The 12217-nt window shown below is 46.7% G+C and overlaps 1 protein-coding gene across 5 annotated transcripts in view; it reads left to right on the plus strand.

The window, feature by feature from the left end:
• Positions 1-12217, plus strand: part of LOC122552178 (adhesion G protein-coupled receptor E1-like) — an 87322-nt gene that overhangs the window by 59625 nt on the left and 15480 nt on the right. For 4 of the 5 annotated variants that reach the window (XM_043694744.1, XM_043694745.1, XM_043694747.1 and 1 more), the window contains 4 exons: positions 1667-1844; positions 2949-3068; positions 5532-5704; positions 10524-10694. In XM_043694744.1, coding sequence (XP_043550679.1) covers positions 1667-1844; positions 2949-3068; positions 5532-5704; positions 10524-10694 — 642 coding nt within the window. The remainder of the gene's footprint in view (positions 1-1666; positions 1845-2948; positions 3069-5531; positions 5705-10523; positions 10695-12217) is intronic. The other variant, XM_043694746.1, reaches the window with a different exon arrangement.

Genomic DNA, 12217 nt, shown 5'->3' on the forward strand with positions numbered 1-12217 from the left:
CGCTTGTTAAAGATGGTATTTGTCTGGCACTAGTGTGAGACCAATGCTACTTGCTAACTGTCAGCCCAAACCTGGACATTGTCCAAGTCTCTCTCGCCAAATTACGTGGAAATTAGAAAGAAATTTTTCTTAATAAAATAGCCATTACCATCTTTACTGAGGAGAAACATTATCACCCAGAGGGTGGTGGGAATCTGGAATTCTCTGCCTGTAAGCGTGAGAGAGGCAGAAACCCCCATCACATTCAAGAAATCTTTAGAAGTGCTCTTCCAATAGCAAGGCACACAAGGCGATGGGTTAAGTGCTTGGAAATGGCATTAAAATAGATAGCATGGGCCAAAGAGTCTTTCTCCTGCTGAAGATCTCTGTGATATAAGAAACCTTTAAAAATCCGAAATTCCTTTAACCAAAGTACAAGGGAACAACTGAAAGTGAATGTATGGCAGAACACTGGGTCGCTTAGAGGAACAGAGAGATCTTGGGGTAATTATTTACAGATCTCTGAAGTCAGCAGAGCATGTGGATAGGATAATTCAGGAGGCAGGGTAAAACCAATGACTGCAGATGCTGGAAACCAGATTCTAGATTAGAGTGGTGCTGGAAAAGCACAGCAGTTCAGGCAGCATCTGAGGAGCAGGAAAATCAACGTTTCGGGCAAAAGCCTAATTCAGGAGGCATATGGGATAACTGCCTTCATCACTCGTAGTGTACAGTATAAATGCAAGAAGGTAATGTTGGAGTTGTACAGAGCGTTGGTTAGGCCACACCTGGAGAATTGTGTGCAGTTCTGGTCGCCTCACTACAGGAAGGATGTGATAGCACTGGAGGGGATACAGAGGAGGTTCATCAGGATGTTGCCTGGGGTGGAGAAGTTGAGCAATGAGGAGAGACGAGATAGGCTTGGACTGTTTCCTCTGGAACAGAGAAGGGGGGGGACATGATTGAGGTATATATGAGGAGTATGGACTGGGTGAGTAGGGAGCAGCTGTTCCCCTCATTTGAGGGGTCAATCATGAGGAGGTATTGTTTCCGGGTAAGGGGCAAGGGATTCAGAGGGGATTTGGGGAAAAAGAAACTACCTCACACATCAGGTGTTGGGGATCTGGAGTGCATAGCCTGGGAAGGTAGTGGAGGCCAGAAACCTTTAAAAACATATTGGGATGAGCACCTCAAATATCATAACATTCAAGGGTATGGGGCAACTGGTGCGCAGTTAGTGGGAGCTAGGACGGTACAGACTCGATGGGCGAAGGGCCTTATCTGCTCTGTATGACTTCATGACATACAGATGGGTGTGGAGCAAAGCTGAGGAACAGAGTTGAAATGCAGACCAGTTGGGACTGAATGGTTCAGGCAGTTGAATAGGCTACTCCTCTCAATGTTCACAGCCATCAGAAATCTCAACCTCTTTCTAATCCAACTCATCGCTGTCCAGCACTTACTCTGACCAACTTGCTGTTCCTCTTGATCTGACCTCTTATCGTTTCCATCGTTTTACTTGACATTTTCAACGGCTCTGCCGTCGCCCAGACAGAAATCCACCCTCCCTTTCGCATCATAATTCTGTTTTTAATGCAAATCCATTTCAGTGCAGAGTTGCAACGCAGCCTGTTACCTGAAGTGATTGAATTGTAGCCGCGTTGATGGGACTGTTTCAATCCTGCAGAACCTCACCTCGCTGACAGAGGAGCTTCTCAGAAACCGGTCTCGTTTGGAAACTCTGGGAGGGCAGGATCGACAGAGAGCACTGGAGGTATCCTTACAGACCATTGAAAGCTCAGTGATCGCCTTGGCGTACACACTCAGTGATCAGGAAAAGAAGAGCATGGCGTTTGGAAATATCGGTAAGAAACCCAGAGGGTGACACCAAGTGGAAAGAAATAAATTAAAGATGAGCGTATTGGGCCTCCATCTTAGGAACAGGAGTAGACCATTCAGCTCCTCAAGCCTGACCTGCCCTTCAACGAGATCACAGAATCCCTACAATGCATATAGAGGCCAATCGGCCCTTTGAGTCTGCACTGGCCCTTCAATGAACATCCCACCCAATCCCCACACTTTAAACCATAGCTAATGCTGATGAAGAGCTTATGTTTGAAACGTCGACTCTCCTGACCGGCTGTGTTTTTCCAGCGCCACACTTTTTGACTCGGATCTCCAGCCCTCACTGCCTGCACATCCCTGGATAATTCGAGCAATTTAAGCATGGCCAATCCACCTAACCTGCACACCTTTGGACTATGGGAGAAAAGCAGCGCACCCAGAACCCTGGTGCTGTGAGGAAGTAGTGTGAACCATTGAGCCACCCACCCACTGTACTGTCCTCATGCCTGATCTGTGGCTGAGCCCCATATGCCTGCCATTGGCCCATATCCCTTAATACCTTTGCTTAACAAAGGTTTATGGATCTCAGGTTTAAGATTAACAACTGATCCAACATCCGCTGCCATTTGTGGTTGAGAGTTCACCATTTCCAGGACAAAAAGGGATGAGTCTTCTTCAAAATCGTACCATGGGATAACTTCCATCTGCTCAGGATGGCTTCAATTTAACATCTTTTTTTAAAACTCGCAGACCCCAGAGACATTCATAGAGTTCAAAACCTGATCAGCCATCATTGAATTGAATGACTAGTACAATTTCAAAGGGCTGAATGTCTCCTGTCTTCTGATTTTCCTCAGGTCTGGCACAGTTATTGGGATAGTGCAGGGATATGGCAAAGGAGTGGCCATGGTCTTGTTGGATAATGGAGCACGTTCGAGGGGCTGAATGGCCTAATCCTTTTCCTAATGCCTCTGTTTCTGGGATAGTGAAAATTGGTCAAACTCTCAGTCAGCTAAAGGGATAGTCTTTTAGATGTCGGGAGCTCCGAGCTGTGCCCAATACATCCAGCTTTTCCGTGCTGTGCTGCTGTAAACATTTACCAGCCTTCATGTTCCTTTCCTTAGAGGTTGAAATGGAGGTGCTACGAGGACGTAACTTTACAGAGAAGGAAACTGCATCGCTGTCGGCGAAGGGGAACCAGATGGACATTCACTGGCGGGCGGTTACTGACAGCGAGGATTCTGGTAAATCCCTCATTTGGTCCCTCAATAACTGTCTAATACCATAACAGTCATCATCTCACCAATGTACAGTCCATGGCAACCCCTCTACAAGAGTCCACATATCACCCAGTCACCAACTTGCACGAGATGGTGAGGATTCCTGTCAAGTGCTGCTGGTGGGTGATGTTGTCAGAGGGGACAATGTTGACCAGGACAGTGGAGCAAGCTTTAATCCATGATCCAGTCTCTGGTGTGGGGCTTAATCCCACAACATTATGACTCTCGAGACAAGAGTGTTACTGTAATTGACAACGATGAGAGACTGATAGAAAGAAGCTTCAAAGGAGAGGCAGACAGACACAGAGCAGGCAGCAATATGGAGAATAAGTGAGAGAAAAACATTTTGAGAAGGTGACAGTGAAGAAGCTTATCTAAGATTACAAAGAGCTCTTGACCAATTGGGTCAATGGGCTGAGATGGGGTTTAATTTGGATAAAGGTATGGTATTGCTTTTTGGAAAAACAAACAGAGGGTGGGACTGGATGGAAAGTATTCAGCCTGGAGCTCAATGACCAGTGGTGTTCCACAGGGTTCTGTTCTGGGACTTTGTGATTTTTATAAATGCATTGGATGAGGAAATGGACGGGAGGATTAATAAGTTGGTGGAGTTGTGGATAGTGTGGAGGGCTGTTATAAGTTGCAGCGGGACATTGACAGGATGCAGAGCTGGGCTGAGAAGTTGCAGATGGAGTTTAACCTGGAAAAGTGTGACATGATTCATTTTGGAAGGTTGAATTTGAATGCAGATTGCAGGGTTAAAGGCAGGATTCTTGGCAGTGTGGAGAAACAGAGGGATCTTGGGGTCCATGTCCTTAATCCCTCAAAGTTGCCATCCAAGTTGATAGGATTGTTAAGAAGGCGTAAGATGATGTGGCTTTCATTAGCATGGGGATTGAGTAGAAAAGCCAGGATGTTATGCTGCAGGTCTATAAAGCCCCGGTTAGACCACACTTGGAATATTGTGTTCAGTTCAGGTCACCTCATGATAGGAAGGATGTGGAAGCTTTAGAAAGGGTGCAGAGGAGATTTACCAGGATGCTGCCTGGACTGGAGGGCACATTTTATGAAGAAGCTCGGGCTTTTCTCATTGGAGAGAAGAAGGGTGAGAGGTGACTTGATCGAGGTGTACAAGATGATGAGAGGCATAGATCGAGCAGAAAGCCAGAGACATTTTCCCAGGACGGAAATGTCTATCATGAGTAGGCATAATTTTAAGGTGGTTAGAGGAAGGTTTGGGGGAGATGTCAGAGGTAGGTTCTTTACACAGAGAGTGGCGGGTGTGTGCACTGCACTGCTGGCAGTGGTAGGAAAGCCAGGGACATTTAAGCAACTCTTGGATAGGCACATGGATGATCGTACAATGAAGTGTATGTAGGTTAGTCTGATCTTAGGGTAGGATAAAAGGCCGGCACAACATCGAGGGCCGAAGGGCCTGTTCTGTGCTGTTCTATGGTCTATGTTCTATGTTCTATGTTCGATGGAAGACTTGCACAATTATTGGTGGTGTTGCAAAAGAAAAAAACTAGGGACATATTTTTAAGGTGAGAGGAGAAAGGTTTGGAGGGATATGGGCCAAAAATAGGAAAGTGGGGCTCGTTTAGTTTAGGAATGTGGTTGGCCTGGATTGGTTGGACTGAAGGGTTTGTTTCCATGCTGTATGACTTTATAACTCCTTTCCTATTCCCTGAAACAGGGCCGTGGAATCCTGTTATCGACAAAGACTTGCCAGTGTTGCAGTATTGAGGTGTAGTCACCATAGTCATGAAGGGTAAAGCAGCAGCTCATCAGTCCCCAGCAGTCTCTGAATGGCGCCAGTCGCCTGATCAAGCAGACTCCACGCTGTTCAGAGTGGGCTAAACATGGCCAGAAACATCCATGAGGTTTCTCATTTATCACAGGGCTCACCAGCTGGAGACCCTTTGGTGTTGTGAGTTTGGACTGGTCAGAGTTAGGGACTGGGCCATTTTCTCAGCTCTGCCCTGACTGAGGTGTCATGAGACCATAAAACATTGGAACAGGAAATAGGGGCAGGGGGAGGCCTCTCGGGCCTGCTCCGCTCTTCAATAACAACATGGCTGATCTGTCCCAGGCCTCACATCCTCCTACATGCTGGCTCCTCTACCTCAGAAAGGTGAATGGTCAGCCACTACATTTCTTCAATCTGATACTTTCTCTCATTCTGTGTAATAGTCACAGAGTCTTAGCGATGACAGCACAGAAACAGACCCTTCGGTCCAACTCGTCCATGCTGACCCAGATATCCTAACCTAATCGAGTTTGTTTTGCCAGCACATGGCCCATATCCCTCTAAACCCTTCCTAGACCTGGGAAAGGCTCACCCACAATAAGGGTCGCGGAGTCCCGGGTGTTGTTGCTATGGTAACCGTGAGGCTGGAATGTTGACTGTTCACTCCACCTTGGCAGGTTTCGCCAGCGTGGCGCTCATCGCCTTCTCGGAGATGGAGTCGGTGCTGAACGGCTCCTTGGACAGTGATGGTGGCCTGTGCCTGAATTCTCACGTTCTGACTGTCACCTCCTCCCAAAAGGACAGGCAGGCCCTCGCTGAGCCCGTCAACATCACCTTCCGGAACGAGCGGGTAAGTGAGACACCGGCGTGGCTGAGAAAACAGGCCCCTCGGCCCATTTGATCGTTGCTGGCCCTTTCACAGTGTCCATGACATAACAGGCAGGTGCTCACCCAGCACTGGGGCAGTATTGTAGAATCCCTACAGTGTGGAAGCAGACCATTCGGCCCATCAAGTCCACACCAGCCTTCCGATGACATAACAGGCAGGTGCTTACCCAGCACTGGGGCAGTATCGTAGAATCCCTACAGTGTGGAAGCAGACCATTCGGCCCATCAAGTCCACACCAGCCTTCCGAGTTGCGTCCCACCCCCCCCTGCATTTCCCATGGCTAACCCATCTAGTCTGCCCTGGATGCTTTAGCATGGCCAATCCACCTAATCTGCACGTCTTTGGATTGTGAGAGGAAACTGGAGCACCCAGAGGAAACCCACACAGACACGGGGAGAATGTGCAAACTCCACACAGACAGTTACCCAAGGGTGGAATCGATCCCAGGTCTCTAGCACTGTGAGGCAGCAGTGCTAACCACTGAGCCAATGTGTCACCCAGATACTGTGTTGTCAACTGAGCCTCAATATTGCTGGAGTCTTGCCAAATGTTCTTAAGGTATGCACAGTCCCCCAGTTTGCCTTTAACGGAAAGGACAGGCCAGATTTTTGACCCCCTGCTGGGATGAGAAAATGGGCCATTTTCCCGAGAAAAGGGAAAGTTGAATGGTGGCTGGAATGACTGCACTGAGGCTGGCATCCCATCACCAGGTCATCCTTTACTTATACGTGCACACTAACCCGGCTCGCTCAGAGCCAGCTCCTGGAGTGAACAGAACCTCCGACACTCCTGTCTATCTCTGTCAGCCAGGGCTCCCTGATTGGACCGCATTAACAGCCCCAGTGCTATATTCTGCACGGTGGTTCTTCCCCAGTGCTATATTCTGCACGGTGGCTCAGTGGTTAGCACTGCTGCCTCATAACGCCAGGGACTCTGGTTCGATTTCCGTGTGGGGTTTGCACATTCTCCCCTTATCTGGGTGGGTTTCCTCTGGGTGCTCTGGTTTCCTCCCACAGTCCAAAGATGTGCAGGTTAAGTGGACTGGCGTTGGGAATTGTCCCCTGATGTGTAGACTAGGTGAGTTGGAAATGCAGAATTATAGGGTAGACGGTGGGTGTGGGTGGTATGCTCTATGATGGGTTGGTGCAAGTTGGATGGACTGAATGATCTCTTTGTGCACTGTAGGGATTCTATGATTCTTAAAACACCTCCTTCCAGTCATGACAAAACATCATTAACCTAAAGAATTAACTGTTTCTCTCTATCTCTCTCCCTGTTGAGTAATTCCAGTGATTTCTGCACTTACTTGGGGTGAGAGTTACTCACCCTCATGATGCATATGAACAACCCCTTGTGTGGATTCAAAATAACAGACAGCATATAAATGTAAGATCATAAGAGTTAGGTCACACAGTCCCTTGAGATTGCGGTACCATTTGTGAAAGACCATATTCTTTTACAGACATTGGTTAGGCCACATTTGGAAAACTCTATTCATTTCTGGTCTCCTGCTATTGGTCAGATGTTCATAAACTTGAAAGGGTGCAGAAAAGGTTTGCAAGAATGTTACCAGGTTTGGAGGGTTGAAGTTATAGAGAGAGGGCGGCGCTATTTTCCCTGGTGTGTCGGGGGCTGAGGGGTGACCTGATAGAGGTTTATAAAATCACGAGGGGAATGGATAAGGTGAATAGCCACAGGCTTTTCCCCAGGATAGATTAACCAAGGTCTTCTCTCCAGGGTAGTGGGAACTAAAGGGCATAGGTTTAGGGAGAGAGGTGAAAGATTTAAAAGGGACTGATGGAGCAGCTTTTTCACACAGAGGATGGTGCATGTATGCAATGAGCTGCCAGAGGAGGTGGTGGAGGCTGGTACAATTACAACATTTAAAAGACATTTGTATGGCTTTATGAACAGAAAGGGTTTGGAGGGATGTGGGCCAAATGCTGTCAAATAGGACTAGATTAGATTAGGACATCTGGCTGGCATGGACGAGTTGGACTGAAGGGAGGAGGGGAGTCTAAAACCAGAGGGAGTAGGTTTAAGGTGAGAGGGAAAAGATTTAAAAAGGGCCTGTGAGGCAACATAATCATGCAGAGGGTGGTGCGTGTATGGAATAAGGTGCCAGAGGAAGTGGTGGAGGCTGGTACAATAACAGTATTTAAAAGGCATCTGGAGGATATGTGTGTGGGGACGGGTCAGAGGGATATTGGCCAAGTGCTGGCAAATGGGACTAGATTAGATTAGGATATTTGGGTGGAATGGACACTTTGGAAGGGTTTGTTTCCATGCTGGACATCTCCATGACTCCATAACTCTAATCAAAGCTAGACTTCTAGACTCGAACATTTGTCTTTTAATCTTTCCTGATGTCTTCTTTAACAGAGCTTCTCCTTTGTTCACTCACATCTCCCTCACATCCCACAACTTCTGCTTCCCTTCAAGCATGTCCTCTTACTCCTGAGAAGGCAGAAGATTATCTGCCAGAATAATTATCTTTTTTCTCCTCAAGGGAGATGGCTTCCCAATATCCACCCTGTCCAGCCTTTGTACAATATAATATTTTTCAGTGGGTTCACCTCTCATTCTGAAGCAGTAGTCAATCTACAGGCAGACCCTGTGTTGCAAATGGGTTCCATTCCAGAGTCTATTTGCAAGTCAGAGCAATATAAAAAGGCCATCCTTAAATCCGAGAAACATTTATAAGTTAGTGTGGGATTGCGTTTGAAAGTCAAATGATCATAACTAAGAGAGCCCCATAAAGATATTCTGCTCTGATTGTCTTCTGTGTCTGAGACTCAATTTGTTGCCAACACAAAAAAACGCTGGAGAAACTCAGCAGGCCTGGCAGCATCTGTGGAGAGAGACACAGAGTTAGCATTTCGAATCCGGTATGACTCTTTGGGAGAATGGAGTACAGTGCAGAACATCTGTTCGACAGAAGACCCATATTGGATTTAAAGCGTTAACTCTGTTTCTCTCTCCACGGATGCTGCCAGACCTGCTGAGTTTCTCCAGCACTCTTTGTGTTTGTTTCCGATTTGCAATGCCTGCAGTTTTTTTTCTTCTATTTGAGTGTTTTCACCAAAGCTGGACGTGGCTGCTGCACAATTCCCCCTACGGTTATGTTCCACACTGTAGGGAATCTGATATAATCATAACCATCTGCCCTTCCTTCAGTTGTTGAAGCAAAGTTGTGTGTGTGTGTGTGTGTGTGTGGGGTGGGGTGGGGGTGCAGGGAATGCGATATCCTGATGAAATGAGCAGAAATGGTGGTGTCCTGTATTGAGCAGTCGATAAGGTGCCATACCAAAGTTTGCTACACAAGGTAAGAGTATGTGGTGCAGGGATGAACAGATGACTTGCTGTACCTGCGTACTAACTTTAAGATTCATGTACTGGGACTTGTGGATCCCTCTACACCATTATGGTCTGCACCCTCTGTCCATTCAAACAATACACTGCTTTTTGCCCAAGTGGACAAGTCACATTTATCCAGGTTATACTCCAGCTGCTATATTTGTCCCACTCCCTTGACCAGTCTCTATCCCTTTGCAGACTTTCTCCCTCCAACTCACAACTTTCCTTCCGACCTGTCTTGGAGTCATCAAAAAATGGCCCCATTGTCCAAACCATGAACACAGATTGGAAATACTTGAGGAGTCAGCACTCCTCAGGAGACTCTCCACTAGTTACAGCTTCCCAAGCCGGAACAGCTCCCACCCTAGCCATGCTGTTTCTTGTTAGGCAACCAATCCATTATCCTGATGATCAGTTCATCCCTGCACCACATACTCTTACCTTGTGTAGCAAACTTTGGTATGGCACTTTATCGACTGCTCAATACAGGACACCACCATTTCTGCTCATTTCATCAGGATATCGCATTCCCTGCACCCCCACCCCACCCCACACACACACACAACCTTGCTTCAACAACTGAAGGAAGGGCAGATGGTTATGATTATATCAGATTCCCTACAGTGTGGAAACAGGCCATTTGGCCCAACAAGTCCACACCTATCCTCCAAAGAGTAACCCACCCAGACCCATTCACCTACCCTATATTTGCCCCTGGCTAATGTACCTTACACTATGGGCAATTTAGCACAGCCAATTCACCTAACCTGCACATCTTTGGATTGTGTAGGGAAACCAGAGCACCCGGAGGAAACCCACGCAGACACGGGGAAAAAAATGCAAACTCCGCACAGACAGTCGCCCGAGGCTGGAATTGAACCCAGGTCCCTGCTGCTGTGAGGCAGCAGTACTAACCACTGAGCCACCATGCCATTATGCTGTTCAGGGAGTAGGATATGGTGGAGATATGCTGCTGCCAAGGCAATGCTTTTGTTTAAGGAGGCAACTCAATGGATGGTTCTTTTGACCAAAGCCTAACCGCTGAGAAGTTTATAAAATCACAAGGGGCGTGGATAAGTTGAATTGGAGGGAAATGTTCCATTGAGGTGGGGGAGTTGCAGACTAGGGACCATATTTTTAAGGTGAGAGGAGAAAGATTTAAAACGAACATGAGCAGCAACTTTTTCACACCATGTCGGAGGAAAGAGCTGCCAGAAGAAATGGTGGACGCAGGCACAGTGAGAACATTTAAAACGACATTTGGATATGTGCATGAATAGGAAAGGTTTGGAGGGATATAGGCCAAACGCAGGCAGGTGGGATCGGTTTAGATTGGGAACATGGTTGGTGTGGTCTAGTTGGACCGAAGGGTCTGTTTCCATGCTGTATGACTCTCTGATTCTTTAATATATTCTTGATCCAGGAGAAGAAGCCTCGAGTCAAAGTTGTCTGTATCTCCCTGAACCGTACAGGAAGCGGAAACCATTGGTCCCAGCAAGGCTGCACTGTGGTAAATTCTAACACCACACACACGATGTGCAGGTGCACACACCTAACCAGCTTTGCAGTGCTGATGGCACTGTATGAGACCCAGGTACATTTACATCGCAAAACACAACCAGCTGAAAGCTGCAAGATTTCTCACGCAGTCTAACGTTTACCAATGAATTGTCCGCGGCATTTGTTCATGATTTTTTGATTTGACTGCAAGTGACAGATTACGGATGCACGATGAAATGATAGAGTTGGCAGAAATATTTCAGAAAACGACTGCACACACCACTTACTGGACAGAGCATGTAACTACAACATTATAAGCAATTGTTTACATACACAATCTCCATTCTGGATGTTAATATGAGTGCTTTCAGCGCTAGACATTGGCATGACCACAAACCATGACAACAGGAAGCTGAGTACAGTGTGTGGACAGACTTGCGTGTGGTGTGTTAGTCATAGAGTCATTCAGCACAGGAACAGACGCTTTGGTCTGACCAGTCCATGCTGACCATAATCTCAAACCGGTCCCACCTGCCTGCTCCTGGTCCATATCTGTCCAAACCCTTCCTGTTCATGTACTTATCCAAATGTCTTTTGAACATTTTAACTGTACCCACATCCACCATTTCCTCAGGATGTTCATTCCACATGCGAACCACCCTCTGTGTAAATAATTTTGCCCCATGTCTTTTTAATATCTCTCTCCTCTTACTGTAAAATTGTGCCGTCTAGTCTTGAAATCCCCTGTCTGAGTGAAAAGACAACTACCATGTACATCCCTCGGGTGACTATCCTCCAAGGCGGACTTCGGGACAAGCAGCAGCAAAAAGTGGCCAAGCAGAGGCTGATAGGGAGGGCCTTGGGTTCATGTCACATTACAGGTGACTACCATTGCACTATACACACACACACACAGGCACTCCAATACACACACATACATACAGACATACGTGTATACAGGCACGCACACAGACACTCACACACATTCCTATAGACACACACACTCTCACACTCACACATGCATCCTTCCACAGACTTAAACACTTTACACTCACACACACACACATATACACTCTCTCTCACAGACACTCACAACCCCCCACCCCAGACATACGCACACTCCTACAGACACACTCACTTTCACACACACACATGCATCCTCTCACAGACTTGGACACTTTACACTGACACACACACTCACAACCCCCAACCCCAGACAGACACACATACACACACAAAAAAAACCCCTCATGTACACATACACATACACGTTTGTGGGGTGAATTTGTACTTGCAGAGTTACATTGTACTTTGCTCAAAAACTGCATGAATCCATGTAGGACTTTGTTAACTCACTTTTTAGATTAGAATCGGTCTAAACATTATGACACAGACAGAGAACCCAGGGGGCTAACACCTTCAACATCTTATCTGGCTGACACCAATTGTTACAGTTAAACTGAGAATGTGACGTTTTTTAAAAAAGGTTTTGTGATTTACATATAAAAGAAGTGAAACTATCATGGTCATTCTAACAGATGAGAGACTCAACAAACAATCAAGGTATTTTTCAATGTATAATTTCAGTTATATCACACTGTAAACTTTTGCTATAAA

This window comes from Chiloscyllium plagiosum, chromosome 8 (assembly GCF_004010195.1).
Source record: "Chiloscyllium plagiosum isolate BGI_BamShark_2017 chromosome 8, ASM401019v2, whole genome shotgun sequence".
Lineage (NCBI taxonomy): Eukaryota > Metazoa > Chordata > Chondrichthyes > Orectolobiformes > Hemiscylliidae > Chiloscyllium > Chiloscyllium plagiosum.